General features: G+C 36.8%; 1 protein-coding gene across 1 annotated transcript in view; it reads left to right on the plus strand.

Moving 5' to 3' along the window:
* Positions 1 to 12,750, plus strand: part of LOC149805319 (uncharacterized) — a 179,609-nt gene that overhangs the window by 48,510 nt on the left and 118,349 nt on the right. The window contains exon 4 of the mRNA XM_089949229.1: positions 12,380 to 12,524. Within this exon, the coding sequence (XP_089805355.1) occupies positions 12,380 to 12,524 (145 nt within the window). The remainder of the gene's footprint in view (positions 1 to 12,379; positions 12,525 to 12,750) is intronic.

Consider the following 12,750-nt stretch of genomic DNA (forward strand, 5'->3'; position numbering starts at 1 on the left):
CCAGCTTTAAGGTAACAAATCAACAAGCCCTGAAATTTTCAATCACCAAATATGTTGTTATCATTTGAATTAATAGCAGTTAGTGTCTTTGAATCTCTAGAACCAGGAGAGCAATAGTTGAAAGTAAGCATTTTGATTTCTTCTCATACAGAGTGAAATGCCTTAATCCTGGAACTGAGTGCTCCATTATATGTTGATGACTTTTGTCATACAGAGTGAAATTTCGTAATCCTGTCATGGAGTTCTCATACATGTTCATGACTTAGTGATACTGTGAAATGCCCTAATCCTGGAACTAAGCACTCATTATATGTCGATGACTTACTCATACAAAGTGAAATGCCTTGATCCTGGAACCGAGTGCTCATTATATGTTGATGACTCAGTCTGATACAAAGTGAAATGCTCTTATGCTGGCGCTGAGTGCACATTATGTGTCATTGGTTTGTACAGAGCAAAATGCCTTAATCCTGGAACTGAGTGTTAATTATACATTGATGACATAGTCAATCAGAGTGAAATTCTAAAATCCAGAAAGTGATTGCTAATTATGTCTATGACTTAATGTATACTGAATGAAATGCCTTAATCCATGAACTGACTGCTAATTGTATGTTGATAGCTTACTGAACTAGAAGGAAATGCCCAAATTCAAGACCCTGTTTGATTATAAACCAAATTTTATTCCACTTTTTGTCATATAAATTGGTACTTGTATACAAACAATGAAAATCAATGTTGGAAATGATGCAAAGTTATATATTCCAAAATCACAAGCTTGGTTATCAATCCATCCCCCAAATCACTACCTCGGTTATCACCCCCACCCCAGCACTCACTTGGTTATCACCCACTCACCATGACCCCAAGTACCTACCATGGTTTCCCCCCACCCACCCCCAATAACATTTAATTTTTGTCAATTTCCTCAGATATGGGAAGTTGCGGGTTCAAACCATGCCTGACTCATACCAAAGACTTATAAAAATGGTACTAGCAGCTACCTAGCTTATCACTCAAAATTAAGAGGTTAGTGTTAGGACTGGTTCCAGGCCTGGTGTCAGGATAATGTGACTGGGTGTGACATCATGCTATATGTCTGTGGCATGATGCCCTAGTGCTACACATCACTATAAACTGTCACAATGAAGACATCATAGTGATATGACTGAATTTTTTTAAAAGCTATGTTTAATATCTAAGTCACACATGCATATATCACTAAAGAATATTCTGGATAATTCAAGCTACTTTGACTTAATATATTTTGAAATACTCTCATTAATAGTCATTTTTAATTGGATATCAATTTAAGTACCACATATATTTGCTTATAAGTCACATCCAGTTGCAGTCACATAGACCCTGATCTGTCATTGCATAATATGCCAGCAGATAAGGATCTATGTTCTGCTGATCACTCTTGCCAAATTGCACAAATCCAAATCCGTCTGTTTGTTGGTAAATCTTGATCAGTGGGTTGTGCAGTCTGGTATAGATGGTAATGACCAGATATTGAATAACTCACTAAATGTAATGTTTCAGAGATCTGAGTGTCTGATGCCATCATGAATGTTACAGGAACCTTAATGTCTGTTACCATCATGAATATTACTGAGACCCTAATGTCTGTTACCATCATGAATTTTACCGAGATCCTAATGTTTATTACTATCATGTAATGTTACAGGGACCCTAATGTCTGTTGCCATCATGAACATTACAGAGACCCTAATGTATGTTACCATCATGATTATTACTGAGACCCTAATGTCTGTTACCATCATGTAATGTTACAGGGACCCTAATGTCTGTTGCCATCATGAATATTACAGAGACCCTAATGTCTGTTTCCATCGTGAATATTACAGAGACGGTATTGTCTGTTACCATCATGTATATTACCGAGACCCTAATGTCTGTTACCATCATGAATGTTACTGAGATCCTAATATTTGTGACCATCATGTACTGGAACAGAGACCTGGATGTCTGTTACCATCATGTAATGTTACAGGGACCCTAATGTCTGTTACCATCCTGTAATGTTACAGGGACCCTAATGTCTGTTACCATCACGTAATGTTACAACGACCCTAATGTCTGTTGCCATCATGTAATGTTACAGGGACCCTAATGTCTGTTGCCATCATGAATATTACAGAGACCTTAATGTCTGTTACCATCATGAATGTTACCGAGACCCTAATGTCTGTTACCATCATGTAATGTTACAGGGACCTGGATGTCAAACCATTATGTTATAGACCCTAATGTATGTGACCATTGTAAACTATTGACAGCGTGTACATTGTTTGTAAATAATGGCAAATTTCATTGTAATATGCAGTCTTTTTCAACAACACAAAAAAGTTGTAGTTACATTGCCTGCTTCTAACTTAAAAAATGCTGCTAACCCCTCCCCCTCCCTTTTATCTCATTGATATATTTCTCCATTAGGAAGTTTTTTAAACTGAAGTAAACTCAAAACTTGTATTAATCTTATATAATTATGCTGTTTATCTGGCTTTTTAGAACCATTATGAACATCTCAAAAAGAATACTAAAGTTTTGGGAATATGTTTAATTTTATGAACATCCATAATAAAAAGCTTATTTACATTACATAATTGGATTCTTTTTTTGTTCATTACTTCATTAACTCAGACATGGATTGGCATGGTTCTTAATTTACGTACCTGTAATCATGGAGTCTAGGTAGTTCCAATTGTAGAAAGGTGGCTGATAAAATGGCAGGTAATTTTATACAGCACATTATCCATTAGTGAGCCTGATTAATGGGAATGCATGTGAACAAGCTGATAAGTTTCCTTTACTTTCTCGACTCCTTTGATAACCCTGTTACCAAGCAAATTTGATTCAGATCTTAAAATATAAATATAAATGTACCTATTTACAATGCATAGACAGAGTCTGTTTGGCTGGTATATACAGGGTTTCAGTGTTGATCTCTGCTGCATTTTTGGACACACTTATTTTGTACTTTTCCAGGTCCTTGGTTTGATTCTTGTCTCCATTCTTGTGTAATCCCCATGGGTGTTGAGGTTTTGGTTAGTCCTCAGGAAAAGAACCGGCTTCAGATGCAATATAAAGGGCACCATTGACCAATCTCAGTATATAAAATTACTAAACCAGGCCCCTTTATATTCTATGAAACTCATTTCCCCAGACAGTATGTGTAATAAATCAAACAGGTTAGCAAGAGAGTCTGTACCATTCTGTTGGAATGTTGAATAAATTGTTTGACAAATAGCTGGTGGCAGGTAATTGGTGCTTGTCGGTTAGCTATGGTATGTAGTTGGTGTTTGACAGCCAGTGGTAAATGGTGCTTAATTAATAGCTGGCATTAAATAGGTGGTGCTTGACTGATAGCTTGTTGTAGGTAGGTGGTGTTTAACTAACATCTGGTGTTAAGTGGTGCTTGACTGACAGCTGGTGATAGGTGGTACTTGATTGACAGCTTGTGTTTGGTAGATGGTGCCTGACTGACAACTCATTGCAGGAAGATGAAACTTTACTGACAATTGGTGGCAGTTAGTTGGAGCTTGACATAGCTGGTGGTGGGTAGGTGGAGCTTGACTTAAGCTGGTGCTAGGTAGGTGTTGCTTGACTGACAGCTGGTGGTGGGTTGATGGTACTTGTAGATTTGTCACTTGATCATTCATTCCCCTAAATGATGAAGCCAGACCCAATTCTGGCAAGCACTCTGGACATGTTTTCATATTTAAGTCATTTCTGATGGATTTTGTACATGTGCTTTTTCAACGTCATAAGTTTACTCCACACCACCACCACTGTGCCTATGAGAGAACATAATACAAATCATAGAACTTTATCCCCACTGCAGGCTCAAGGATGTAGAACAGCCGAGTGTACCCTCCTATATGTCAATAGTAGCTAAATGCATCCTCCTGTATGCCATCAGTAGTGCCTAATGGGGACAGTAGCTTTGATGGCACAGTGGTTAGCATACCCAACTCACTACGGAATGGGTATACATACAGATCGCAGCATTGGGTCAGTCCATGTTCGCTATGTTGGTGTGTCTATGGGCAAGGCACTCTACCTTACTTCAAGTACCTCGACACTGAATAATTTATTTGTTTTGCTGTAAAACACCAAACCAAACCAAAATAAATCATTTCCTTTATTCAGACGAGGCAATTATATTTTCAGATTGGATATCACACAACAACTTTCAAGTTAAATAGCTACTGGGGTATTATTATGTTCCTATAAAACTTACATCTCTTCAAGCTACCAGTCAACCATTATCACAGTATATAAGGCTTTTGTTTGTTTAAGAGTATTTACTTGTCTGAATGTTTGAATTAAATTATTCGTTGAAGAGTTTTTAGTCTAGTGACTTCTTTTTTATACTTATTTTTGTTGTTGTCTGCTTAGTGCTGATTATAGTAATGAAAACTTCGGAGTTCAGTTTACAGTTGCCAATTGACCTGCAGATTATTTACCTGGAGATATTTCTCCTGGATTTTGTATATGTTGGTAATGTTAATGGGAAAACACAAATAAAACGAATCTCTCATGAACAACTATAAATTACACTTTGCCTAGAATTTATCCAAAAAGAAGAGCAGTAAACTGATCTCTCAAATCTGGATTTTAATTTTCATTTATGCACTAAAGTTAACATATTGGAGTTGTTGGAAAAGAATGTTTTCTTTGGAACCCTGAATTATTTATATTCAGTTACTAATCTTGTAGAGTCAGTCAGTAACCAAAGAGTCAGAATCCATTACTATGTGGAAATTTTAAAGTAAATTGATAGCTGTAAATGTTTTGTTTAAGCAGTGTTAAGTGGAAATAATTGTGAACTTGTTGAAGCAATAGTAATTTGATGTATTTGGAAGTAAGGAATGATCAATGCATGACTGCTGATTACACCTGCCACAGTATAATGAAATTCATGGTCATGATCTTGTTTTGTTTTATAATTTATGTGTACATGTGTTGAAATGGACATCCCATTATCTGTATAATGGACAACTGTGAACTGCATACCTCTTTTGTGTGCATAATTGATGACATATGTGTTGACCACGCCATGTAATTGGCATAGTTAGGGTGGGGCACACAAACTTTAATTAGAGAAATGTCTCAGTATCAAATTCTGATAAATATTCTTAGGGTTTCAAGCCATTGCTGTGGAGATTTCTGGCCATTGTGCTAATTCAGAGAACATTAAATCAAAAAGAAAAAACTATACATCAGTGTAATGCTAAAAATGACTCCATGATATTCTGATTGTGTGAGGATTTGATAATGCCATGTCCTTCAGGGAGTATGTACTGTGGGCTGCAGACATCATGCCTTCATGGCTTGTGCTTGGCTTGGCACAGATCTCAGAGCAGGTGAGTGGAATTGCTTTCAATTCAAGGACATCACTTTAAGATTGGGTTTTCTTATTATTACAGCTCTCTGCCATTATAGCATGACTGAATATAGCACAATTCTGGATATAACACAGTACAACTATGGTTCCTGTGACCCCCCCAAAAAACAATGTATGACAGTTTGGGTTGAAAAAAAACATGTTGAAACTACTTGTATCTTTATTTCCTTTTCAAAACACCATTATTTAAACAATTTTGATGAGTGCCAATTATACCACTGTTTGGTATTTTATGTTATTCTCAATAAGTCACTGTTCCAGACACATTGCAATTGAAATTATAAAGCTGTTTGTTATACAACATGCTTGGTGGTTATGAACGATGAACCACATTTGCCTTACACATAACCGTTTTAATTGAACCATATCCTGGTGACAAGTGTACAACTATTGTAAAGTCACAGAATGTATATTTGAATCCTTTTTAGATCTGCTATAGGCATTATCATGAAGAAAAACTTGAGGGAGGTTTCTTGTGCCATCTTATGATCTATATAGTACATGTAGTTACTTTACAGTATCAACAGGAGTGTCAATACTGGTCAAGTTTCGTGTTGAAGATTTTGAAAGTCACATTTCTGCTACATACTTGCTGCATTCAAGTGAAACTCCTTGCTATTATCAGTATAGAAGTAAAGTTTATGCCAAAATATGGTAGAGTTCCTGTTTATGCCTGTCTAAATACCTGTTTGAGCCTCATGGTGAACATTGTTAATATTTAAGTGTCAGTAATACATAACCTATTGTTACTGCATAGATTACTTTTTTCCAGAAAGAAAATACCCTTAACTATATGATGAAAATTCATCCTCCCATAGATTCAAATTCTGGAAAGTTAAAACATCTTGCCCATGACCCAGGCCCATGTACATTGGCCATCATTCTTTTTCCGACCACCGCCATCTTTATTGCAACTTAAAATACTTTGAAGATAAATTGCCTTCACTTTGAGTCATATGTGGTGAATTGAACATTTCCATTGCATCTGTTGCTTTAGCTGTTAAAAGTTACCCTCACACAAAATATTTTTCCTGTTTGAATTAGCTCTCATGAGTAATATTGACATTTTTGTTTTTTGTACAACCTTCTGTTTAGTTTATTCCCCCATGAGCCATCATTGTATCAGTGTGACAGTTATTACATTAAAAAATTATTGTATTCCTTTTTCTAGCATGGGCAGATATTTAGTTATCCATATCGATGTCAATTTGGCATGCCGGCTCATCTTGATTTTGTTTTAATGCAGTAATGAATTATCAGAATTCATATTCCATTCGATCTGACGTTTGTTTTTTCTATTACTCTGTAAGGAGGTCACATACAAGTCCTTTCATTTATGTGTTTAATGATTAAACATCTTTCATTCTTAAATGGTAATACAAGATAGCATTCCTTATTATTCTTCCTTTATTATTAGCATCTTTCCTGGCCATGTTTTTGCTGATTTTTGTTTCAAGTATTCAGAATAGGTGTTGCTGACATCATTGTGAACAAATCATTGCTGACTTTGTTATAATTAAAATATATGTTATTTATTGTTTTAATTCATTTAATAGAAATGACACCTTAGATCTGGCTGCCTAAGGCTTACATAGAAGTTTTTATTCTTTATTTTGCAGCAATGCCTAAGCAGAGTGTGGGCATGAGAAAGCCACCCCATCTGCCTGGCTTGCTAAAATTGTACAAGATAAAATAAGAATTCTTTATTTCAGACTGCATAGACCTTACATCTAAAATGAATTATAAACTTAAATAAAAGTATTTTAAACATAAAAGATCATAGATATCTTTTGTAAAAATATACATACACATCTACAGCAGTGGACTATGTCCAGCATTATGCAAGACATTTAAAGTAATTTGTTCCCTCTATCGGTAATACAAGAATTAAAATGAATGTCATAGTTACCAGAGAGATTTCAAAATAAAATTCTTACTATTAGACATTTGATGGTTGTCATTTTTGCTGTCTCTGCTTAGACAAGGTATGGGACCTAGCAGAAATAAGCTTACAAAGGAAGAAAGAAAGGGCCTTTCTCATGTTCCTCAGAATTGTTTTGTTTTTCCACTGCTGATTCCCTTAGGTTTCAGTGAATGAATCATCCCCTCCTATGAGGGAGGATCAGTACCTTATTCAGTTCCATTGGGAAGGAGCAGCATCCTCTACTGGCTGAAAGTGAGTCAGGCCCCTTTCCACCCAGTGAGGCAGGAGTAATACCATTTCAATGCCAGAAGCGTGTTTTTGGATTAAGGATTTTGGATTAAGGATTAGCCACCTGGAAAAGGGAGAGCTACAATACAAATCCATTAGATCTCAGGAAGGCCCTTTCTATTTGTCAGAGTTACCTGTCTAGTCATTATCCATTCACAAAGCACCAGCCTATGAGTTCTGGTCACTCGTCATTTGATCCCTTTCAGTTTGGGGATAGTAGTTTGATTGTGACCTCCACCTCCTGCAATTATTTAATCCCATTTAAGATTGGGAATCATAGAAATAGCAGATGCCCCCCCCCCATAATTTCACAAATTCCCTGAGGCCTCCTGAGTGCAGGGAAGTGATAGTCCTTCCCCAGCAGGCAACAATGGACTTCAGGGCCGTGCCTTGTGGTAGAAAGAGTGATGTTGTGGTCTGTGAGCTAGCAATGACATCTTATGAAGTTGGGTCAGAAAGCAGGAAGGGAGCAGACTTTTTCCCAAACAACCCATGATGGTTGAGAGTCACTGTCACACAGCTGCCATGTCAGCCACATAGGTACAGTCCATAGCTCTGCATGAGGAGTTAGAGCCATGGTTCCATTTACCCTCTCTTCTCCCTTCAACAGATAGACTTTAGTTCACAAAGTCCTGCCTTCCAGCAGTGAGTACAGGAAGAAAAAGTCTGTTCAGTCCTCAGATTTTCCCAAGCTTGACATAGAACAGCTGAAATTGCACCTATTCCCTTTAGATCTTATTTCAAGATCTATCCTAAATTGGGATGAATTTCCTCACAAATAGACAATTAGTCTTTGTCTCCTGTGGGACAGATTAGACAAGAGCCTACTGGAGGTACTAAGAGTCAAGACCATGTTGTTGGCCCATCTCTTTTGGGGACCTTGAACTTCATAGGGAACCTTGTTCCCCTAGGCAGATTGCTCTTAATATTTGCTCCAATTTCTCCTTGCAACCACACAGATTCTCTGTTCTGACTTTGTGAGAGACCCTTAGATGATTTGTTTTTGACAAAGCTAAAAACAAGCTTTCTTTTAGATTTCCCAGATCCCACACCAGAGAGCCAGAGAAGTGGATGCTTTCATCCTGAAGTGTGCTTTCTATTCCCTTATGCCTTTTTACCCCACAGGATGATTCTGCAAGTGTTTCAGAAAGTATGAACTTTCACTGCTGAATTCTTGTTTGTGGCCTTATTGATTAGGGTGCAATAATCATCTTGACCTGTTGGTAGACAAGCCCAGGACTTTACCCCAGAGAATTGATCTTTTGTAGCAGCTCTCATCAACAACAGCCAAAAGATTCTCCACCTTCATGCTTGACTCTTTTCAGATGATTTCTCTACCAGGGCAAGTTTTTGAGCAAAGTATCCAAGCAAATGATCTAGTCCAGGAGATGATCCATGTCCAAGGTGTCTGATACCCAGTGGAACATTGTTTTGTGATTGATGCAGTAGGAAATGTGTTAATCCTATCTGACCCTCAGAGCTGATTTTCTTCTCTTCCTTTTTGAAGTCAGCCAATGCTTGGTTTCTTCTATCAACTGCTATAGGGCAGCCATATCCAACACACTCACATTTTTGAAAGACCCATTCATTGGTGTGGACTCTTAAATAGCTGACCTGATCTGGCATTTTGAGATGTAAAGACCATTGTCTTAATTGTTAAAGCCTAGATTGAATCTCATGTGTTCTTCTAAATCCCCCTATGAACCTTAGGGTGAAGCTTCTTTCAAGAACCTTACTCTCTTGACTGTTATCTTATCTTCTGTAAGATGCAAGAGTGTGCTTCATGCCTCATTTCTGTGATGGGGATGATCAAGATAGAAATTTATGCCTAGTTAGGGCTTTATGCTTTTACTTGGTAGCTTCTGAAGAGAAAAACCGGTTGGAAGCATCATTTTCTCCCTGTTAAGGGCTCCATTGATATTTTGACTTCCACCATTTCAAGGTTGATTACTGTAACTATCAAGAGAGCTTGTCAGTTCCTAACTGTGAGGGATTTCTGATATGACGATTAAAGCCAATTTGGTTCAAGCCATTGCTGACTCCTGTGCCTATCTAACTCATTTGTGTCTGGAGGATGTAATGAAAGCCACATTTTGTGATCTCACATGGGTCATGAGTTAGACATTATAACTTCCCAGAAAGTCACCCTATTGGAGAATGATTTCTCATCATATGGTTGAGGGTAATTTCCTTCCAGATGATTTCTCATCATATGGTTGAGGGTAATTTCCTTCCAGAAAAGAGTAAGCCATGTATTATGTAGTGGGCCCTGAGTGGCTGAGTGGTCTAAAGCGCTCTCCATTACGGATCACTGCCATCTCATCTCTGCCTGTGTGGGTTCAAGTCTCGGATTCAGCCAATGTAGGTATGTGAGAAAGCTTGCCAGTAGCTTCTCGTGGGTCAGTGGTTCTTTCCGGGTGTTTCCCAGGTTCTTCCTCCACCATTAATACTGGCCGCCATGTATAGCCTATCGTGCTGAAAAAATGGCATTAAACCCTCCAACAACAACAACATGTATTATGTATATCTATATTGTGTGTTTATCTTTTGTCCATGATTGTAGATTGTAATGATCATGTATACAGCACATATTGCATAGTTAGCTTTTGACCATGACTATAGATCATATTTTAAGAACATTTTTAACATATAAATAGGTTGATTACTTGGATTTGAGTTCTCAACCCAGCATTGATTATAAAATTAAAAGATTTTTAGATAATGAACCTGTTTACAATTTGGGGTAATTTTTATTGGGGATGATTGAGTTGTATTGCAACATGTGTCAGGTGGAGATATATTTGAGATATTGATTAGGTTGGCATGTATTGTGACAGTGTCATTAGGATGTATATAAAGTGGAAAAAGTGAACAGTTATTTATTCCTATTCCTGTTCCATTTTTAGTCTGCAGAAGTATTTGCTGTTATGTTTAAATTTAATTTCAGAGAAATCATTGATTATTTATTGGAATTAGAAAGTTTGACTGTTTGGACTGAACACACTATTTTGGGAATATTGTGAATTCATTCAAAGACATTCTGGATTATGTCATTTTGATTCAACAAAACTGTTGGTAAATCATCACATTCAAGGTTATTGATACATAAGTACATTCAAGACCTGAAATTCATGCAGAACACTCTATTCTTTTGGACTTGTGATAGAACTTTTAGGATTATTTGATTTGCGGTTTAATTCAAAATATTGTAAGCTCCTCTTACAATTTCATTTTATAACTTAAAGAATTAAATAATTTGTTGAATTTTACTAAACTTTTTGGTTTTGCTTTTTCTGTTCCTTAATCTGTCTAAGGCCATAGAGTTGTAACATGGAAAAACAACATGTAACTATTGCATTATTAAAATTAGTTTTACTGCTCCCCAAAACTACATTTGTGTTTTTTATTTTTAAAAGCCATGTTTTCTACATCGGCAGTTGCATTCAACTGAAACTGATAACATTACTTTTGGTTAAAAGTTAGACTGGGAGTTGCTGGTTTGTCTTGCCTGCTTAAATAGAAGGCTTCGATCTTGTTAAAAATGCTAACATTTTCTGTTATTGTTTTCGAAAATAACATTTTCTACATTCATTGCTGCATTTAAATGAAACTTAGGCATAATAATATAATTTGTCTGATGTTTAAACACTTGTATGTTACATGTTCTTTTTTTAAAACCATGTCTGCTTAATTTCAAAGCATGTTTCTTCACTGTAAATAATGCATTTTGTTCAGACTTTAGAAAGTCACACAGCTTCAGTGTCAGTTACCTCACCTCTGTCTGCGGCGGTTCGAGTCTAAGATTCAGCCAATGTGGGCATGTGAGAAAGCTTGCCAGTAGCTTCTCGTGGGTCGGTGGTTCTTTCCGGGGTTTTCCGGGTTCTTCCTCCACCATTAATACTGGCCGCCATGTATAGCCTATCGTGCTGAAAAATGGCGTTAAACCCCACAACAACAACAACATCAGTGTCAGTTGCTGTACTCAACTGAGAGAGTGGATAATGTAGGTCTTTATTTTATGTGCTTATAGGCAAGGAGCTCCTGTTTTGCCTGTGTCATCTACTGCAGTAGAACAAACAATATAAACCTGATTTGCCAGCATATTATGTGATAGCATATCAGGGTATGTCTTGTTTGCAGTTGGATTAACTTTTTGTGAGCATATATGGTATTTTGCAGTCAAAATAATGTTAATGTTTTATGTGAATGTTTATGAAAGTCTGAAATGATGGTTTTATCAGTAGTATATGGATGCAGGTGAGGCACTGGGTTCCACAGAACACATCTTGTAAAATTCTCCAAATTTAAAGCTGCCATAATTTATTAATAATAATAACCCAATATTTTCTAGCTGGATTTAAGGCAGTGATAAAGTATTAGTGTGGAAGTTGCAGTGTTTGCATGCTGGTACACTTTTTACAGAAATAGAGCTTTCTGGCTTTGCTTTTGCATTTTAAAATCATCCTTAGTTTTCCAACAAACATTTGAACTTTATAAATGATAAAGATTGGATTGGAGTAAGCAGATTTGTATACTTTGTTGAGTATCTGAAATATAGCTGTCTGCAAGGTCACTTGGCATTAAAGTTGGTTTTCTGCTGAAAGTACGCCATTTCTTATATGCAGTATTGAACAACACATTTTTGATTCAAAGAATGCTTTTCTACCATAATCCTTGTTGGGCTGATAGGTCAGAATTGGAATTGTTACTCTGCATTATTACATGTCTTTCAGACTGACTGCATGTACTACTGGACTCGCACCCAGGGCAGTTCACAGACTATTCAAGATGTAGGCAAGTTATCTCCCAACTGGCCTCCAGCCCAGCCAGTTGAGAGTTTGGAGCCCACTAAACAAGGCTTAAAATACACTGAAGCTGGTAAGTTAATTTATAAGTGATTGTTGATAATACATGTAATGTAGCTTTATAAAAGTTTTCTTTTTCTATTGCCTTTTTGGGTGTTTTCTTCAGGATGTGTAGTTGCATGTGTAGTCAACAAATGGCATACAATAGGTATGAGGCCTTAAGACTGACAGCAAAAACAGTCTACAGGGAAGGAGAGACACTCTGGTACAAGTCAGTTATTGAAAGTGTCAAAATTATT

The sequence above is a fragment of the Sinohyriopsis cumingii genome, chromosome 2 (assembly GCF_028554795.1).
Source record: "Sinohyriopsis cumingii isolate HCF-2022 chromosome 2, ASM2855479v2, whole genome shotgun sequence".
NCBI classification, from domain to species: Eukaryota; Metazoa; Mollusca; class Bivalvia; order Unionida; family Unionidae; genus Sinohyriopsis; species Sinohyriopsis cumingii.